The sequence below is a fragment of the Lepidochelys kempii genome, chromosome 10 (genome assembly GCF_965140285.1).
Source record: "Lepidochelys kempii isolate rLepKem1 chromosome 10, rLepKem1.hap1, whole genome shotgun sequence".
NCBI classification, from domain to species: domain Eukaryota; kingdom Metazoa; phylum Chordata; order Testudines; family Cheloniidae; genus Lepidochelys; species Lepidochelys kempii.
In genome coordinates this window covers 49,960,720-49,982,529 of record NC_136389.1, presented here as the reverse complement: position 1 = coordinate 49,982,529, position 21,810 = coordinate 49,960,720, and the positions used below count along the sequence as shown (strand labels likewise).

At 41.8% G+C, this 21,810-nt stretch overlaps 1 protein-coding gene across 5 annotated transcripts in view; it reads right to left on the bottom strand.

Moving 5' to 3' along the window:
- The window catches only part of SCAPER (S-phase cyclin A associated protein in the ER), a 345,099-nt gene extending 323,906 nt beyond the window's left edge, over window positions 1–21,193 (bottom strand). For 3 of the 5 annotated variants that reach the window (XM_073303508.2, XM_073303509.2, XM_073303513.2), the window contains exons 1-2: window positions 21,012–21,193; window positions 15,186–15,261 (exon numbers count right to left, since the gene is read on the bottom strand). In XM_073303508.2, coding sequence (XP_073159609.1) covers window positions 15,186–15,261; window positions 21,012–21,067 — 132 coding nt within the window. In that variant the 5' untranslated portion in view covers window positions 21,068–21,193. The remainder of the gene's footprint in view (window positions 1–15,185; window positions 15,262–21,011) is intronic. The other 2 variants (XM_073303512.2, XM_073303510.2) reach the window with 2 other exon arrangements.
- Between the last annotated feature and the right edge of the window lie 617 nt (window positions 21,194–21,810).

Below are 21,810 nucleotides of genomic sequence, written 5' to 3'. Positions count from 1 at the left end.
TTTAATAACCAAGTCTGCAGACTGTACTAGATGAGGCACTGTAGTTTAAACTGTTTTATCTATGTGTATAATGGTAGTATGAAATGCAATAAATGTGTGTGAGAAACTGCACATTATTTTGAATGTTTCTACTAATAATATTTTAACCTAGGCTCCTGTCGTCCAGAAGACCTCAGTAGATTGTTTCAAAGTCACAGTGTGCCATCTAGTGCTACAGAGAGAATTACTCGGAGGCACTACTGTATACCATAGTGTCCTGAACACAAAAGTAGTATAACTAAAGAGGAACTGAGCTGTCAAGGAAAGCTAATATATGAAAGGGACAAGTTATTTAATTTGGTTCAAAAGGAACCCCAAGGAGGGTAAACTCAAAAATGGGGCCTATGTTAAAACTGTTCCAATTCATCCTTAGCCTAACTACTTACCAGAAAATGTTAAAAACAGCCAATATTTGTGTCAGTCCAAAATAATATTTTAATTTTTACTCGGGCTGTCAATTAATCGCAGTTAACTCAAGCGATTAACTCAAAAAAATCACGATTAAAAAAATTAATCGTGATTAATCGCAGTTTTAATCACACTGTTAAACAACAGAATACCAATTGAAATGTATTAAATATTTTGGATGTTTTTCTACATTTTCATATATATTGTATTCTGTGTTGAAACTGAAATCAAAGTGTATATTATTTTTATTACAAATATTTGCATTGTAAAAATGATAAAATAAATACTATTTTTCAATTCACCTCATACAAGTACTGTCATGCAATCTCTTTGCTGTGAAAGTCAACTTACAAATGTAGATTTTTTTTCTGTTACATAACTGCACACAAAAACAAAACAATATAAAACTTTAGAGCCTACAAGTCCACTCAGTCCTACTTCTTGTTCAGGCAATCGCTAAGACCAACAAGTTTCTTTATATTTATAGGAGATAATGCTGCCCTCTTCTTATTTACAATGTCACCTGAAAGTGAGAACAGGCATTTGCACAGCACTTTTGTAGCTGGCATTGCAAGGTATTTAAAGATATGCTAAACATTCGTCTGCCCCTTCATGCTTCGGCCACCATGCCAGAAGACATGTTTCCATGCTGACGACACTCATTAAAAAAAAATAATGCGTTAATTAAATTTGTGACTGAGCTCCTTGGGGAGAACTGTATGTCCCCTGCTCTGTTTTACCCGCATTCTGCCATATATTTCATGTTATAGCAGTCTCAGACGATGACACAGCACATGTTGTTCATTTTAAGAACACTTTCATTGCAGATTTGACAATACTCAAGGAAGGTACCTGTGACGTTGCACTCCATATGCTTTATGAAAATATGCTTATGAATGTGAATATGATGTAACAGGAATATGCTTTATGCAAAAGGTCTCTTGTAAGGTATCATTATAAAGCTTATAATCTACTGAGTGTGTGCGTTCATCCTATTTCTATGCATGTATCATTCTTGTATCTGAAGCTAGAAATATGAAGTATAACTCTGAGGTCCCATTGTAATTATGCAAAGTGTGGGCCATTAATGGTGGTTTAGAATCTTGATGGCTCCCATCGACTAGGACAATTGATTGTAGATGATTTATTTACCTGCAAACCTTCCTGTGTACGTGTGGGCCAGCCTGTGGGTAATGAAGAATGAGGTCTTACAGTGACATGTGACCATGTCACCTGGTAATGAAATCCATCTTAAATCCAGTACTTTTCCATTTAGAAGGAGTGATGGGGACCCAGAGAGACAAAAGATTCCCGCCTTGTGCCAAAGCTATAAAAGGGGGTGGAACAGCTGTCAGTCATGAGAAAGCTCCTGCTTACCACCTAAAATGTCTGCTGAAAATAACAAGGTCTGTACTAGGGGAAAGGATTAGGCCCAGACTAGGAAGGAGTCTAGTCTGTGAAAGAAGCTTATTGGAACATCTCTGAGAGTGAGATATTACCTGTAATCCGTTTCTTAATGTATTAGGGTTAGTCTTGCGTGTTTTTGCTTTATTTTGCTTGATGACTTACTTTGTTCTGTCTGTTATTACTTGAAACAACTTAAATCCTACTTTTTATACTTAATAAGATCACTTTTGTTTATTAGTTAACCCAGAGTAAGTGAATAATACCTGGGAGAGAAAACAGCTGTGCATATCTCTCTATCAGTATTATAGAGGATGGACAATTTATGAGTTTACCCTGTATAAGCTTTATTCAGAGTAAAACGGATTTATCTGGGGTTTGGATCCCATTGGGAGCTGGGTGTCTGGGTGCAGGAGTCAGGTAACCTGCAGAGCAGTTTTCACTTAAAGCCTGCAGCTTTGGCGGCATAGCCCGGACCCTGGGTCTGTGTTGCAGCAGACTAGAGTGTCTGGCTCAACAAGGCAAGGTTCTGGAAGTCCCAAGCTGGCAGGGAAGACGGGCTCAGAGGTAATTTCAGCACACCAGGTGACAGTCCCAAGGGGGTCTCTGTGACCGAACCCGTCACAGTACCAGTGTGAGATTTTTAAAGATAGCTTAAGAATCGACCCAAGGCTTAAGAATCTGAAGTACCTTCAAAATCTGAGAGGGGCAAGGTGTGGAGCATGCTTTTAAAAGTCTTAAAAGAGCCACACTCCAATGTGTAAACTACAGAACCCAAACCACCAAAAAAGAAAAATCAACTTTCTGCTGGTGGCATCTGACTCATATAATTAAAATGAACGTGTTTCAGTCCGCACTGCTTTGGATTGTTATCGAGCAGAACCCATCATCAGCATGGACGAGTGTCCCCTGGAATGGTGGTTGAAGCATGAAGGGACATATGACTCTTTAGCACATGTGGCATGTAAATAACTTGCAACACTGGCTACAACAGTGTCATGTGAGCGTCTGTTCTCACTTTCAGATGACATTGTAAACAAGAAGCAGGCAGCATTACCTCCTGCAAATGTAAACAAACATGTTTGTCTGAGCGATTGGCTGAACAAGAAGTAGGACTGAGTGGACTTTTAGGTTCTAAAGTTCTACGTTGTTTTATTTTTGAATGCTGTTTTTTTGTACATAATTCTACATTTGTAAATTCAATTTTCATGATAAAGAGGTTGCACTACAGTACTTGTATTAGGTGAATTGAAAAATACTATTTCTTTTGGTTTTTGCAGTGCAGATATTTGTCATCAAAAATAAATATAAAGTGAGCACTGTACACTTTGTATTCTGTGTTGTAATTGAAATCAATATATTTGAAAATTAGAAAACATCCAAAAATATTTAAATAAATGGTATTCTATTATTGTTTAACCATGCGATTAATCACGATTAATTTTTTTAATCACTTGACAGCCATACTTTTTACTCTACTCCAGCAGAAGCACTTAGAAGTATTCTCAGAGACTGGCTTACATTACTGATCTAGGGATTTATAAACCGTCAGTACAACATGCAGTAAGGAATGATGCCCAAAGCTTACACAACCAAGCGATGCACAAACAACTGGTCAGGAGCCTGAGGGCCATAACAAATTCTCATAAAATGATAGTCTTCTCTCTTTTTTTTTTTCTCTCCAAGTGATGTTATATGTCTTGTCAACACAAAAAGTTGCACCCGTTTAACATACATCTCATTTTAAATCAGTGTCATTAAACAGTTGCAAATCCCTATATGAACACTTATTTCAGTTTGAGTGGTTTAGTTCGATTTAAATTAAACCAATTTCTAACCAAATTAAATATATGCCAAATAAATAAGCCAAAATAAGAGGGTTCATAAAGCCTTTGGCACTGATTTAGCTAAATCAGTTTAAAATCATGGCTTTAGTTAAAGCAGTGCACTTTCCTGTATGAATAATCCCAAATTGAGGAAAGTAGTGGGCTGTCTTGCAGAACTTTGATCATCTCAGCATTCAGATTTACTCTGAAAAACGTTTACAAAAAACTTGTCCTATAGTTTTTCTTTAAAATTATTATTTCAACATCTTTAAAAACAAATAGAAAACAGCAGAAAAACAACATGCCCTGGTCTTTTATTGGCCATAAAACAACCAGATATTGTGTCTTTTCTGAATATGATAACCTGTGACTTTGAAAGAACTTCTCTGATATGAAACCACATATAAAATATTAGCCAATAACCAGACAACAGTAAAGAAATATATTCTAGGGATGCTTTCTAAAAGTAAGATCTCTTTTTAAAATGGAGACCAATTAAGTGAAATTTGGACTAAGTATGAGCAAGAAATCAATTCCCTCCTTGAAAGAAAAAATGTTATCATTATGAACTCAACAAACAGTTTAAAAGATTAAGTTTCAGGTTAGCAAGTGATTATTTTGATCCCCCTAGTCTTGAGACCACCAAATGATATCCCAAGACAAAGCTGCACAAGTAGCTAGCTAGAGGCTTAATCCTGAAATTACTACAAAAAGATGTCTATATTAATATTACCCATCATTTTTGCCCTTTACATAACTAACACATGTTCCATGCCCCAAAAAGCTTGCAAGCTAACTAAGACAAGACAAACAAGAACAGAACCTTGTGGAACACCAGCCAGAGAACAGGAAATCCTTAAATGAGATGCTGAAGGTATAGTCAGCAAAACAGGAGAACCAGGAGAGTACAGTCACAAAGCAAAGAGGAGAGTGTGATCATAGAATCATAGGATTAGAAGGGACCGCAAGGGTCATCTAATCTAATCCCCTGAAAAGATGCAGGATTTGTTGTGTTTAAATCACTGTGTTAAAGGCAGTACTGGACATCAAGACATTGATTACTTCATTCTAGATGAACAGCAGGGGCTTATTCACCCTATAGTAAGGACTATTTCAGCTGATGGATAAAATCTGGGGCCCAAAGCCCAGTATACATACATTATTGAAATACTCATGTTTTAACCATTCCTGACACTGCTGGAGTTACAATCATCAGTTAACTAAGGGGAGCTACTACAAATTCGCTAACCCCTTACATATTAGGTAGTTATTATTAGGTCTGTGCTATTTCCTTGCAACCGTATCTTCCTTATTTCATTGTAAATAGCTAATATGCACTGAGGTATGAGGTATTACAGGGGTTCTCTACTTCATTAACATTCTCTGTATATGTGTACTAAGACATTTCTCTAATCAAGACAAGACAGTCAATTTCATCCATCTTGCACTGTCAAGCAAAACTTAGCCATGGTCCCTGAAACATTCCGTACCTTGGGGGAGCATCCTGGAACCCCCATATTCCTCATTTATACATGAATGTGATCTTGCATATAAAGCATGCCTTGTAAGGTAACAGGGGAAAGGTTATGATCCGCTGAAAGTCATTTCTCTATCCATATATGCATATGAAGTTATGAGAATTGTGTTGTATGGTTGTCATTAAAACATGCTGTAAACTGAGGAATCAGCCAGATATTAGCTCCCCAGAGGCAACAGCAAGGAAAGTAACCAACACCCCAGCAGGGTATCAATCAACCCATCAGCAACCATTGTCCAGCAAGGGAGCTACAATGCAATGACTCACCTGCAGGAGGCCACACCAGGGGAACTGCTCAACCTTGCTGGGAGACTCAGCAATGCCCCAGACATGCTGGACTTGGGTTTTCCAAGCACATGGAGGGTATAAAACAGTCAGAATGGCCATGTTGGCCTTTTCTCCTGCCCCAACCGATGCTGCAAGCAACTAAGGGCACGTCTTCACTAGCAACGTTAAAGCGCTGTCCAAAAAGAGAACAAGACTCCAACAGAGGAGATTGGCCCAGGTTTAAGAAACAAACCTGTATACTAAGGACTGCAATATCCAGTGGGGTGAGAAAAACTGTTTAATCTAGATGTTGCCCAGTCTAATAGGGTTGAGAGTTTAGACTGTATGCTTATATTTTATTTCTTTTGGTAACTAACTCTGACTTTTTGCCTATCACTTAAAATCTATCTTTTTTAGTCAAATTTGTTTTACTGTTTATCTTTGCTCATCTTGAGCAGTGCAACATGGTATATTCCTGGTACAGTGCTGGGAGCCGGGTAGGATTAGGCTGGTGCCTTTCTCTGTGTGATTCATGAGTGGCTCTGGGAGCATTCATGCAATATAACTGGGTGTGGGACTCCACATGCTGTTGTGCTGAGTGATCACATAGCCTGGAGGGGCTTGCTGCTGGTCACTAACAAGGCATTGTGAGAGACAGCGCAGGCTGGGGAGAGTTAAGGGGGCTCAGAGATCCCACAGTCCCAAGCTGCACCCCAGGGGGATCCTGCACAGTCCCAGCCATGGTAAAATAGAATAACATTCCAAATTAATGGACTGCATAACAGTCAGATGTGCTGATCTGTTGGTGAGAGAGTATGAGGTCACGATTAAGGTTTTGCATAAGAGCACGAATTGGATGAAGTTGGGGAACATATTGGTTTTGGGTATCTGTTAAAGACAGAGGAAATGCTTTATGGAATATCAGAGTCAATTACTGACAACATTGTAGGTGATGGCAAAGGTGGCAAGAAATGCTGGAGGCCTTTTCTGTAACTTATTTGCATTCTTAAGGTTTTGGGTGATGGAGGTATGTCCTGTTGCAACTTTAATTATCACTAAATACATTTTTAATGTGGTAATACATGTTGTTTTACTTTCAACAAAAAAAAGACACATCACATGTACAGAAACAAAAGGCTATTAGTATGAGAAACAGAAAACCTAAACTTTGAGGCAGGGAAACAGCAAAAATTGAACTGTATCTTCCCACTCTCCGCCCACTGCGCGCACACACTGAAAATCTGAGGAGCAATTTCCACTCTCTCCTCAGTTATGGTCTAAGCATTTCTTGCAAGCTGCTCAGCATTCTCAACTCCCATTGACTTCAACTGGAATTGAGGTTGCACAGTATCCATGGGAAGATTCCTCACTGTTAATAGTCTAGAGGATTTCCTGCATCACTTCACTGATAAAAAACAGACCTGTGGAGCTGAGCTTTTTAAAATTGTACTGTTCTTCAGGATTGGAAAAAATACTGCAAAAAGGCTTAGAATTGTAAACAGTGCCATTCCTGTTGTTTGTAAAACTTTGGAAAATTGCTACATCAGATTAAAAAGGTACTTAAAATATTTGTTGAAAGTCTCTTGTTGCAAAGTGTTCTTTAAAGGTTCTTGAACAGCAGACTCTGGCACATAATAGAGATGTCTTAAATCTCTATTAAAAATATAATTTCTTAGCATTCCCTCAAGACAATATAAAAGTAATACATAAAAAAAGAAACTGGTCTCAGAAACTCTTTCATAGCCTATATACTCCTGGAAAATAATGTTTTTTCTTCCCTGCCCCACCCACAATGCTTGGCGGTTTCATGATAAAGAATTTATCTTCTGGGAGATCACACAGAGTTGTGAACTCCTTTTTAGTGATCTGAAAGTGTCCTATGCTATAAATCACTGATGACACTCATTTATGGTAAATGTCAAATTGAGGTGGACCATAATGGAATGCAGCCAACAGACATTAACAGAAGTGCATGAAATTAAACAAAAAATATGAATTTACATGTAGAGTTTAAATTTACATCTTGGTTACATACATTTATTTTATGGAGGGCAAATTCAAATATCAAACCCATTTAAAAATAGAATCTTTCTTTGATCTATTTCTTAAAAATACAGTTGAAAGCCGATGTAAATAATTACAGTATGGTAACATTCGCAAAAAGAAAAGGAGTACTTGTGGCACCTTAGAGACTAACCAATTTATTTGAGCATAAGCTTTCGTGAGCTACAGCTCATGCTCACTTAACATTGTATCAGTTGCTTAACTTTACAATTTCCATGTGCTGATAAAAGTTGTGCAACTCTTGTATGCTCAGGATTTACCTGAATTTGCCAAATTAGTCCAGTAAAACACATCTTCAGGTAAAATATCTTGTTCCTGATCTTCACTAACAGCATTGGCGGGGGGGGGGGGGAGTTGAGATTATTTTATTTTGTTTTCACTTTGATTTCTAGTTTTAGGATTTCCAGTATTACAACTTGCTATGGTAAATATGATTTAAACTAATCAGAATTATAGAGTATCAAACAGAATTATACATATCAAACTTTTATAATTAACTTGTGTTCTCTTTTAAAGATAACACCTAATAGTATAAAAGAAGTGTCAGATATGAAACTAACATTATGCCCTCCATTCAGTTACACATGCACTACTGAAATCATAAAGATAAATGCAATACCTTTTTAACAAATGTTTTATTTGATAAACTACCCTACCAACAGACCATCTTTGCAGAATTAAATTTAACAGTAAAGAACTAGACTTTGAGAATATCATAATTAACTGACATATTCTGACATTTCTTTTTTTTATTTCCCTCTTATATTTCAAAAACATCATTTACAAATCTATTAATTTGGTTACTTTGAGAATGCTACGTCATTGCAAAATTTCACTATGAAAAATACTTATATTGCTCTTGAAGATACATTAACTGGGATTAAAACAGGCTGCTCAAAGACATAAAGGTAAAATATACATACAGAATAGAAGTAGAGTTTGTATGCAGATTTGTTTTCCATCATAATTAATTATGATAAACTTGTACCACAAAATTTCTAGATGTCCCTTTTAATGCTTAGCAAAAATGTTCTCCAATATTAACAAAAACAGATCTTCATGTAACTAACCAACTTGTCCAGGAATTGCCAACTTGTTCAGCATTAGCCTTCCAACCCAGAGATCACTTAAAGCCAACTATTAATAAGGTCGGAAGGTGTTATAAATTAGTTGTTGCTAACCAGGTCTTTGTTCAGGCAACTCCTTATCATTGGCAAGTCCCTCTAAGCACTGAAAATGTTGACACTGGCAACACACACCTCTATTATGGTTACATACTAAGGCCTTATCTACACTGGCAAGTTGCTGTGCAGTACAGCAGCTTTCTGCGTTGTAACTCCCGAGTGCTACACACTACCAAGCTACTTAGTGCACAGAAACTGCAGTTGCAACGCTGTAAAAAAAAAAAAACACCCTGATGAGAGGCGTACAGCTTTCTGCACTGGGGCTACAGTGCCGCGGTGCCAGTGTAGACACACTGGTCAATTACAGCACTGTGATTGGCCTCCAGGAGGTGTCCCACAATGCCTGTTCTCACCTCTCTGGTCATCGGTTTGAACTCAACTGCCCAGCCCTCAGGTGACTAACCATGAGCCCCACCCCTTAAATTCCTTGGGAATTTTGAAAGTCCCCTTCCTGTTTGCTTGGTGACGCATGCAGTGGTCTCAGCGCATCTTTCCAAGTGCCCATGCCTGCTCCACACACCAGGCGATTCCCTGCTTGGAGCAATGCCAAGCTGCTGGACCTCATCAGCATTTGGGGAGAGGAGGTTGTCTAGTTCCAGCTGTAGGAATTATAATACCTACGGACAGAATTCACGATGCATGACAGAAAGGGGCCATAATTGAGACACACTGCATTGCAGGGTCAAAGTGAAGGAGCTGTGGAATGCCTACCACAGACATGGGAGGCAAACCGCTGCTGCACCCACGAGCTGCCAGTTCTACAAAGAGCTGGACATGATACTCGGTGGTGACCTCATCTCCAATGAGAAGGCCATTGTGGATACTTCGGTGACTCGCATGACAGTCGAGAGTGGACCGAGCCAGGAGGAGGAAATCTGGGAGGAGGATGTGGAGGGCGACTTAGAGGCAGAGGACAACTCTGAAGTCAGAGATGCATGCAGCCAGGAGCTCTTCTCTGCCTCGGAAGACCCTAGCCAGTCACAGCTGTCGGAGCTTGTCGAAGCAGAAACAGGAGAAAAGACCCCTGGCAAGTGGCTTTGATTTTGGGAATCACTGAAGTGAGTTGTTGGGGGCAGGAGAGTTGCAGAAATCAGGCTTGTCTCTGTATGATGCGCGTACCACCACATGCCTAGGCTGAGCAGCAGAACAAGGTGTTGATTGACTCCCTCACTTCATGGGAATCTCCCTCAGAGATCTCCAGGAAACTCTCATGGAGATACTGGACAATCCACTGCTGCGGGTTCTTTGGCAGAGCTGCTTTGTTTCTTGCCCCATTAACGGCAACTTTCCCATGCCACTGTGCCATCACAGGGAGGGGAGGGGGTGAGCATTGCAGCACACAGGTAAGCTGCGTAAGGGCCAGGGTGGAAGCCGCAGTCTTGGAGAAGACCCTCCCTTGATTCCCTGCTCACCCTCAGCAGCAAGATATCTTCCATAATTAACACAGCCTGTGGAAAATGTGGGGACAGGCATGATTATCAGGCCCCCCCTTACTGTGCTGGCTCTCCCTAAGAGCCACGCGCCCAGTGTACAGTACGGTCCTGGAACACTGATTTCCCCTACCCCTGCAGTTACTCACTATTTTGGGGGTCTTGTGGCTCATGTGTGCTTGCCTGGGGTCAGTCAGTTAGTAATAGGTATGTGAATAGTGGCTGTGTTTTAAATCACTGAATCAGTGGTCTGTGTGTTGCAAACAATACCGCTTCTGTAAAATGTTGCATTTTGGCTTTACAGATATGACCTTGGGAGCCTAGCCTCGCTCTTTGTTATCGCTGGCTGAACAGCTGCACAGAATTAGAAAGCAGCCATGAAAAACTGAAGTGGACTTTCTGCGTGATGTGATGATGCACCCCGCGGTAGAAAAACAAGAATTGAAGAAGTGGCGGGACAGCGAGAAGAGCGACCAAAAGGAGAACGTGGCACGCCAGAACAAAGCCATGGGGCGGCTCTTAAACGTTATGGAGGGCCAACCGGACACGCTCCAGGTGCTATGAGCACTGCAAACCGAGCAGCTCTGTGCCCGCCCTCCCCTGCACCTGCTGTCGCAAAACTCTTTCCCATGCACCCCCCCCCCCCCCCCGACACCACCAGCACATTCTTATCAACCTCCTGGCTCCAGTCTGTATCCGCTACATTCCACTCCTCCCCCGTCACAGTCCAGCGCTGCGGACTCCCAGTACTCACTGCACTCAACACCCGTCCCTCTGCAGTTTAGCCCTGCTGAAGTACAGTACCCGCTGCACTGTACTCCAAAGGAGAAGGCTGGGTATGATACCTGGACATACACAAATCTTTAACCGTCCCGGGCCCCCACCTCCTCCTGGGACCCTCCCTTCCCCCATCCCCCTCAGTGCTGATGTGTCTTTATGTCTCTCTCTCTCCCTCCTCCGGTCGTTGTTTTTTAATAAAAGAATTCAGTTGGTTTGAAAGCAATCTTCATTCCATTAATTGAAAGCAAACAGAGCCATGCAAAGCAACAGGCTATTTTCTTAAACCTTCATAGTGCATTGTCTGCACCAATCACAATCACCTCCTAGCATTACAAGCACTGCACTCCCAAGCATAGCAACAAATATTACAGGTTTTCAGCTTCAAATTGCTGCCTCAAAGCATCCCTGATCCTTATGGCCCCGTGTTGTGCCCCTCTAATAACCTTTGTCTCTGGCTGTTCAAATTCAGCCTCCAGGCGCTTACCTCCGCACTCCAGCCCTGAGTGAAGCTTTCACCCTTCTTTTCACAAATATTATGGAGCATACAGCACGCGGCTATACGCACAGGAATATTGTCATCAGCCAGGTCCAGCCTACCATATAGGCAATGCCAGCAGGCCTTTAAATGGCCAGAAGCACACTCAACAGTCATTCTTGCACTTTCTCAGACTGTTGTTGAACCATCCTTGCTGCTGTCAAGGTGCCCCATGTATGGCTTCATAAACCATGGCACTAAGGGGAAGGCAGGGTCTCCCAGGATCACAGTGGGCATTTCAACTTCCCCTACAGTGATCTGGTCTGGGAAGAAAGTCCCTGCCTGCAGCTTCCTGAACCAGTCAGTGTTCCAAAAGATGCGTGCGTCATGTACCTTTCCAGACCAGCCTGCATTAATGTCCGTGAAACGCCCACGGTGATCCACAAGCGCCAGGAGACTGATGAAGAAATACCCCTTCCAATTAATGTACTCAGTGGCTAGGTGGTCTGGTGTCAGAATTGGAATACATGTACATCTATCGCCCCTCCACAGTTAGGGAAGCCCATCTGTGCAAAGCCATCCAAAATATCACACAAGTTGCCCAGAGTCACAGTCTTTCGGAGCAGGATGCAATTAATGGCCCTGCACATGTCTGTCAACACAAGTCCAACGGTCAACTTTCCCACCCAAACTGGTTAGCAACCGATCGGTAGCAGTCTGGAGTAGCCAGCTTCCACAGTGCAATCACCATGCACTTCTCCAATGGCAGGGCAGCTCTCATTCTTATGTCCTTGCACCGCAGGGCTGAGGATAGCTCATCACACAGTCCCATGAATGTGGCTTTCCTCATCCAAAAGTTCTGCAGCCACTGCTCGTCATCCCAGACGTGCATGACAATGTGATCCCACCACTCAGTGCTTGTTTCCCAAGCCCAAAAGTGGCGTTCCACTGTGGTCAGCACCTCCGTGAATGCCACAAGCAATCTCATGCCGTATCTATTACGCGTGGCAAGATCAATGTCGAACTGCTCTTGCCTTTGTAGTTTAAGAAATAACTCCACTGCCACTTGTGATGTGTTAGTGAGAGCGAGCAGCATATTGGTCCATAGTGTGGGATCCATTCTGCAGACCAAAGAGGCAGAGCAGAGCAGAGCGTACAGTACACAAACCGTTGAAAGATGGCGCCAAATGCGGACAGAAGCACAGGGATGGTTGGGACGCGAAGCAATGCATCACGGAGCATTGGGACAGGACACCCAGGATGCCCCACGACCCCCTCCGCCTTCCCACAACTCTTAGCAGCAAAAGAGGAAGAGATGCTCTGGTGGGATAGCTGCGCAGAGTGCATCACTCCGAATACCAATGCAAGTGCCACAAGTGTGAACACGCTATTGTGCAGGCAGCTGACAGTGTGAACAGTGGTTTCCCTTCAGCGCTCTCTGAGCAACGCTGTAACTGCCAGCGCTGAACTCTGCCAGTGTGGACATACCCTAAAACTCTGCACAATTGCAGTACAAACCAAACAACGACGTAGTTTGTGACAAGGCAGGCAAAATCTTACTAAGACTTAAGTGTAACTACCAACATTTTGTGATTTAGTTTGATACTCTTAAAAATGCTTCTAATATATATGTAAAATTAAATAAAAAAAATATTAAAAGAATTTTAAGGTTACAAAGTCAAGCATTCAAAAAAGTTAGGAAATGTCAAACTTAAGGTTTCCTGAGCAACCTTGATCTAGCCCCCTTGTGAGTATACATTAAGATAAAGACTTTAATTACGTGATCACATACTATATTTTTCAGAAGACCCCTGCTTCATTCAAGGCAAAGCAGGAATGGTGTTCACTGAATGGGCAGCTATTCAATATTTCTTCTTATCCTCTTCATACAATGCAGAGCCCAAGGCCTAATTTATCACACATCAGCCAAACCCTGAACTGAATATATGAATCACTAAATTTCTCATGGGCTTTTCTATGGTGCGCTCAACAAAGTACCTGAGGGGTCACCGACATGAATGGATCTGTCTTCACACCATTATCACAAGGTGGCATTATTAGCCCCACTTTACAGATGGAGAATAGAGGGACAGAGACATTCAGGTCAAAACTCACAAAAACTTAAAGGAAACCTGCACAACGCCTTAAAAAAAATAAGCCTCGGAGCTTAAATTCATAACTTTGTTATAATGAACCTTAAATTCAGTGTCTTTATTAGGCCCATCATTGTCTAACCATCTATAACCCACTAACTCTCCTTTATCTTATGGTGGCAGAGGTGTTAACTGCCACCTATCTCTCCCAAACCTGAGGAAGAGCGGTGGGTAAACTCAAAAGCTTGTCTTTTTCACCAGCTGAAGTTGGTCCAATAAAAGATATTACCTCACATATCTTGTCTCTCTAATATCCTGAGACCAACACGGCTACAACACTAAAAACATCCACTAATTTTGGGTGCCGAAATTGAGACGTCCAGGGCCTGATTTTTCGCTGTACTTAGCATTTGTATGGCACTTTTTACAGTAAGTTCAAAGCACAGCTCTAGTCAACTTCAAATTGCAGTTGTGAGCACTCAGCACTTCTGCAAGTCTTGTCCCAGGTGTCTCAAGTTCAGCAACTAGAAAATTAGGAACAACAAATTAATGGCAACTTATAAAAAATTTGGTTAAAGTGATTTGCCAAGCATTGCATAAGAACTCTGGCAGAAGTAGGGATAGAATTTTCAGCCAAGTGACACTATATTTTTTCTACCTGCAGTCCCCAACTGCATTCACTGTACACCTTCCAAATTCAAATTGTATGGCAATCTTAATTCTGGCATTTACTGACTTTTGAGTTCTTGACTTTGCAACCTGAATGTTCCTTTACTGTAGATTTTTTAAATGTCATTTCCTAATTTTTTTTAAAAAGCAAACTAAAAAAAAATCCACCATGTGGAATCATATTGACTCCCTATGTGGGTCATCAGCAGTGTTCACACCTTTAATCCACAGCCCAGACTTCTACAATGTGAGCTGAGTAATTGATAATAGTAGTCTGTTACCCTTTATGAAGGCTAGCCAGTAGAGCAGGGGTTCCCAAATTTGATTCACGGCATGTTCAGGCTAAGCCCCTGACAGGCCGTGAACCTGCGGACGCTCTGGTAAACAAAGCGTCTTGCAGCCCACAAGGGGCTTACCCTGAACAAGCCGTGAACCAAGTTTGGGAACCCCTACACTAGCAGGTTTCACATCTATTTGCTCCAGGAAAGGAATGCTGAGATTCAAGAATTCTGGTTTCAATTCCAGGTTCAATAGGGGAGGGTGCTGTAGTGGCTATTAAAAAACAAACAAAAAACTATCCCTCTCCTCCCTCTGCAGCCCATCTGTCTCCTCTGTTTCTACCCACTATCACCTGTGCTCCTGTCTCTGTACATTCTGCTCCTATTCTCCATGTGCTGTTTTGCTATCACCACTCAGAACATAATAGAGAAATGGCTGCTTGATACAGTACTAAGGGTCCTCTTTCCCTTTCCGCACTCAGGACATATCTACACTATAAACTTAAGTAGACCTATGTTAGGTCAACTTACAGCCACTGCAATAATTACTGTGGTGGTTGACACCCACACTACCCTCCTTTTGTCAGAGGTGCGCATCCTCACCAGGAGCGCTTCCACTGATTTAAGGCCGGGGTGGGGGGAAGAAGGGCTGAGAGTTGCAAACAAACTACAATATTTATTTTTGGTCAAGAAAAATCTTAAAACACTGTTGAACTGCATGAGTGACTTACCATCATGTTATAACTCTCTGCTACATCAACAGTCTCACTTATCACATTTTTGGCTGACCCCATGGAGTTTTCATACCTGTGTTAAAATAAATGTAACTAGTCATTAACTTTATTTTGTGCCATATATATATTTAAAAAACTATGTTCTAACTTTAATGCTACACATAAATATTTCATCATCTTTGGAAGAGTTAGAAAATGAAATAGCATTTACATCATGCATGCCAGTTTAAATCTATAGGTACAACTATCATCTAAATGCCTTATCAAATGTTTAAAAGGATTTTTTATTAAAAGATAGCTAAACATCTGGCAGAAAAATCAAAGGGTTAACAGAGGGAATCCATAGCAAAGTTTAAATCTCCATGCAGATATATTAGTAATGCCATAAAGTATATGTAAATTGATTCAAATCAACTTGTATTGGGAAATATGTTCCTAATATAACAGGAAAATACAAATGATGGAAATCTAAAACCTTTTTAGAAGAGGTAATATTTTGGTCCAGGACTTCCCATCTGCCTCATTAGAGGCATCTCAATTGAAATAAAGAGATCTAGGTTACAAATAAAACAGCAATTTCAAACTAGTCTACATCAGTTTTTTGTTTTTTCTTTTGGTTACACTTCTAAGAAGGGTATGCCCTTTGTGTATTCCACAGTTTTGGAAAATAGCATATTATTCCTTTATGGCATGATCCTGCAGGGCTCTTTCATTCTTGCTGTCCCACTAAAGTGAATGATTTACACCAGTGGTCTTTATAAAGCATTTATTTAAAAGGGCTTCACTGAATTTCTTTACTTGCTTTAGGATGGTACACACATTATCTTTTAATAAATGAGGTTTTATTAAATATTTCTTAAAGCCAGCTTCACAGTAAATCTACATGTGCTTTCACTGTTTACATTGCGAAGAATCTTTGGCAGATTATGACAAAATCCAATTTTAGGTTTTTATTGTCATGATATTTAAAAGTTGTAAATGTATTTCATCTATGTAGTCATATGATAATGACTCCCTCTATGATGTCAACAGATAAAATGTTAAATTTTCAAAACTGTCTCTCTGACAAGCACCTCCTCTGAAGCATCTGGTACTGACCACTGTTAGAGACAGGATTCTAAATTAGGGGCCTTGCGTCTGACCCAGTGCAACAATTCCTATGCATCACTGTTAAATGGCAGTACTGTACCTTTTTTTAAGCTACAGTTGTGCCATTCCCCTGCTTTCTGACTGGTACGTCAAACTTTCCACATCTTGAACCCCATGTTATGTTTGTATAAGTTTCAGTGTATACACTGTATACTCAAACAGATATTTAAAACATGGGCAAGTCATGTAGGCTTTTAAAATAGCCATCAGGTAACTGCTAGATTCTTTCTTTCATTTTACTCTCCATTATCTGAAATACATTCTTTTTAAAAAAAATCTAGGGTTTTTTTCCCCTGTGCTGATTTTATTTTTGTGATTTGGAAAACACTGAAACAATCTGCCTCTGTTTGAGGATAAGTGAAATTAGCATGGTTGTTTTTGTTTAAAAAAAAACAAACACTTGATTTGTCAAAATAAAATGTGCTTGTGCATCAACATTATTTAAAAGATCAGCACATGTCAGAAGCATGACACCCACAATAACATGGAGCAACACAGAGAAATAAAAAATATGGCAAAACAAGGGATGAAGAAGGGGAAGGAACCCTCAACACTGTAAGTATTCAGAAAATGCCTTTACACCTTAAAGTAAATTAGGCTGAAGATAATCCCCTCACCCCATCCCCCATATCAAATTAAAAAAATTTAAATTAGATGAAATTTTGGCCTTCGGAAATTTTACAATACTGTGTCGCTTTGAATTTTGGCAATCACTTAAGGACAAGAGACCCTGATATCAAGAACCTGTAACAGCCGTTTCCAATCACTGCCATGTACATCAGTATCTATTATGCTGTACTGCCCGTTTCACAGAATCATAGAACTGGAAGGGACCTCAAGAGGTCATCTAGTCCAGTCCCCTGCACTCAAGGCAGGATTAAGTATTACCAGACCATCCCTGACAGGTGTTTGTCCAACCTGTTCTTAAAAATCCCCAATGATAGAGATTCCACAACCCCCCCTAGGCAATTTATTCCAGTGCTTAACCACCCTGAAAGTTAGGAAGTTTTTCCTAATGTTCAACCTAAAACACCCTTGCTGTAATTTAAGCCCATTGCTTCTTGTCCTATCCTCAGAGGTTAAGAAGAACAATTTTTCTCCCTCTTCCTTGTAACAACCTTTTATATACTTGAAAACTGTTATCATGTTCCCTCTCAATCTTCTCTTCTCCAGACTAAACAAACCAAAATTTTTCAATCTTCCCTCATAGGTCATGTTTTCTAAACCTTTAATCATTTTTATTGCTCTTCTCTGGACTCTCTCCAATTTGTCCACATCCTTCCTGAAATGTGGCGCCCAGAACTGGACAGAATACTCCAGTTGAGGCCTAATCAGCGCAGAGTAGAGCGGAAGAATTACTTCTCATGTCTTGCTTATAATACTCCTGCTAATACATCCCAGAATGATGTTTGCTTTTTTTTTTTTGCAACAGCGTTACACTGTTGACTAATATTTAGCTTGTGATCTAGTATGACCCCCAGATCCCTTTCTGCAGTACTCCTTCCTAGGCAGTCATTTCCCATTTTGTATGTGTGCAACTGACTGTTCCTTCCTAAATAGAATACTTTGCATTTGTCCTTATTGAATTTCATCCTATTTACTTCAGACCATTTCTCCAGTTTGTCCAGACCATTTTGAATTTTAATCTTATCCTCCAAAGCACTTGCAAACCCCCGCCCCCAGCTTGGTATCGTCTGCAAACTTTATAAGCTTACTCTCTATGCCATTATCTAAATCAGTGATGAAGATACAGCTACAGAAATTCTGTTCAATAACTCTTCTTGCTGTCCTTACCTATTAAAAAGTGACAGTATCAATTTAGAACCTAATCAGCTAAAGTTTTAAGTAGTTTCCAATAATACTCTTGCTCAAGTCCCTCCTGCCAGTTTTTGAGATTTTACAATCAAATTCTCCTTTCTCCCTTATCTGTGTGTAGGTCTTTCACAAAAACAAAAAGACGAGACATAGGCAGAAACAGGGAAAATTACTATACATAAAATGCTATCAAATACATAAAGGAATCTTCCTCCTCTCTCTTTCATGAATAATAATCTCAGGTGTTTCTTAAAAAGAAAAGGAGTACTTGTGGCACCTTAGAGACTAACCAATTTATTAGAGCATAAGCTTTCGTGAGCTACAGCTCACTTCATCAGATACATATCGTGGAAACTGCAGCAGACTTTATATATACACAGAGAATATGAACCAATACCTCCTCCCACCCCACTGTCCTGCTGGTAATAGCTTATCTAAAGTGATCATCAGGTGGGCCATTTCCAGCACAAATCCAGGTTTTCTCACCCTCCACCCCCCCACACAAATTCACTCTCCTGCTGGTGATAGCCCATCCAAAGTGACAACTCTTTACACAATGTGCATGACAATCAAGTTGGGCTATTTCCTGCACAAATCCAGGTTTTCTCACATCCCCCCCACCCCCATACACACACAAACTCACTCTCCTGCTGGTAATAGCTCATCCAAACTGACCACTCTCCAAGTTTAAATCCAAGTTAAACCAGAACATCGGGGGGGGGGGGTAGGAAAAAACAAGAGGAAACAGGCTACCTTGCATAATGACTTAGCCACTCCAAGTCTCTATTTAAGCCTAAATTGATAGTATCCAATTTGCAAATGAATTCCAATTCAGCAGTTTCTCGCTGGAGTTTATTCTTAATTCTTAAAGCCCGTTGCCAATTGTGCCCACATATCTATTCAGGGGACACCATCACAGGGCCTAATAACATCAGCCACACTATCAGAGGCTCGTTCACCTGCACATCCACCAATGTGATATATGCCATCATGTGCCAGCAATGCCCCTCTGCCATGTACATTGGTCAAACTGGACAGTCTCTACGTAAAAGAATAAATGGACACAAATCAGATGTCAAGAATTATAACATTCATAAACAGTCGGAGAACACTTCAATCTCTCTGGTCACGCAATCACAGACATGAAGGTCGCTATCTTAAAACAAAAAAACTTCAAATCCAGACTCCAGCAAGAAACTGCTGAATTGGAATTCATTTGCAAATTGGATACTATTAATTTAGGCTTAAATAGAGACTTGGAGTGGCTAAGTCATTATGCAAGGTAGCCTGTTTCCTCTTGTTTTTTCCTCCCCCCCCCCCCCGATGTTCTGGTTTAACTTGGATTTAAACTTGAAGAGTGGTCAGTTTGGATGAGCTATTACCAGCAGGAGAGTGAGTTTGTGTGTGTATGGGGGTGGGGGGGGATGTGAGAAAACCTGGATTTGTGCAGGAAATAGCCCAACTTGATTGTCATGCACATTGTGTAAAGAGTTGTCACTTTGGATGGGCTATCACCAGCAGGAGAGTGAATTTGTGTGGGGGGTGGAGGGTGAGAAAACCTGGATTTGTGCTGGAAATGGCCCACCTGATGATTACTTTAGATAAGCTATTACCAGCAGGACAGTGGGGTGGGAGGAGGTATTGGTTCATATTCTCTGTGTATATATAAAGTCTGCTGCAGTTTCCACGATTTGCATCTGATGAAGTGAGCTGTAGCTCACGAAAGCTTATGCTCTAATAAATTGGTTAGTCTCTAAGGTGCCACAAGTACTCCTTTTCTTTTTGTGAATACAGACTAACACGGCTGTTACTCTGAAACCTGTCAGGTGTTCCTTGTAACTCTAGTAAGAAAAAAAACAGAAGTATTCATTTTAAATTTACTGCACCCCTTTAACTATAAGCCTCAGCTGGTAATGGTATGCCAGAACTGGTGTGCACTGAACCACCACAGAGTTTAGGTTGATCACAAGCCTGGGACTTGGATCAACTCCTAAATTACAGCAGCTGTTCTAAAGACGTTCTTGGAGGGTTAGACTGAATTCCCACACGATCCTGTAAGAGTTCAGGGTGGCTCCAGACTGGAGCCTCCAGTCCTGCTTAACACCTCTAAAGTCTTCTGGTCGATAACTAGGTTCCAGCTGCCCTCTGAACAAGACTAATCACGTTTACCTGATGCCAGTGGTAGATATTTAGATGCCGTTTGCGCAAGTGGGTAAAGTATTTTTTCCAAAGCCCAAACAACCGAGCAAAGTTCGCTTCAGGGTAAGTGCTAAGCAAAGGGGGTCCCAAGCACAGAGCAGAGCTCTCTCTCCTCCACACTCAGGAGCCCCCCAACACAGCCCAGCCTCCAGCCATGCGAGGGACCGCTGCGCGGGAGCGGGGCTTTGGGGAGGGTCCCTGGTAGAGGAAAAAGAAAAGGAGGACTTGTGGCACCTTAGAGACTAACAAATTTATTTGAGCAAAAGCTTTCATGAGCTACGGCTCACTTCATTGGATGCATTCACTGGAAACAACTGGTAGAGGAGTTTATAGAGCGCGCCCGCTTTCGGGGAAAGCCTCCCTTCCCCTCCCTGCCTACAGGGGCCCCACAGCAGCCTATGCGCGGCAGCCCCACGCACCCTCCCAGCAGCAGAGCCAGGTGTCAGGCTGTCAGCAACCCCTTGTTTGTCGGACCCCGCAGGTGCTGCCGCCAGCGCTAGGGAGGCCCATCCCCCGCGCCCCGCCCGCCTTGATGGAGAGAGGCAGCCGGCTCCGGCAAGGGAACCGGGCCGGCCAGCCGCCATCTTGTTATCACCCCGGGGCTTAGCAAGTCGCCCCTCCCCTTTACTCCGCGGAGCGCAATAAGCGACCCACACTTACATTCTCCTCTTTGCTGCGTTGTCCCGCCTGCGCGCGTCCCGCCGAGCTGATGTCATCTCATCCCGCCAGGGGCCGGTGCAGAGTCAGCAAGGGCCTCCCGTCGCGGCTTGTCGGAACATGCCGGAGCCGCCTGCGCGTGCTCAGTACCAGCCGGCGAAGGCGCTGCCCTACGTCTGCCCGTAGTTCGTTGCTACCAGTACCTGCTTGGAGGGCGGGGGTGCGGGGGAGATGGTTAGGGCTTATGCAGGAGGCAAAAGGAATCCAGAGCAGGGGAGGAGCAGATAGGCAGCACTGGGGACAAGATGCCGGAGATGCGGTTAAGAAAGGGCAAATGGACTCTGATGGAAGAGTGGCAGAGGGGGGAGGAACCCTGGCATAGAGAGCGGCAGGGTAGATAAAAGGTACCACAAATGGGTTGATCTGCTGTCATGGCCAGAATGGAGTGCGGGCTGTAGAGGGACTTGTGTGGTACATCTCAGCCCTTCCCTCCCTTCAACGCACACACTGTAGCCCAATGCCTAAATAATAATAATACCTAGCTCTTAAATAGTGCTTTTCATCTGTAGATTTCAAAGCAATAGACAAAGGAACTAAGCATTGCCATCCCTGTTTTATAGATGGGGAAACTGAGGCACAGGGCGGGGACATGACTTGCAGCTCTCCTCAGTCAGAAATGGTGTATTACGTACACAGGGTTTTTAGGCCTCGGGTGTGATCTCGCACCTATAGGAGTGACAGAATCTTCCATTTTCCCCATCCGTGAGAAAACTGAAGGCAGGGAAAAAATAGTGAAATGTAT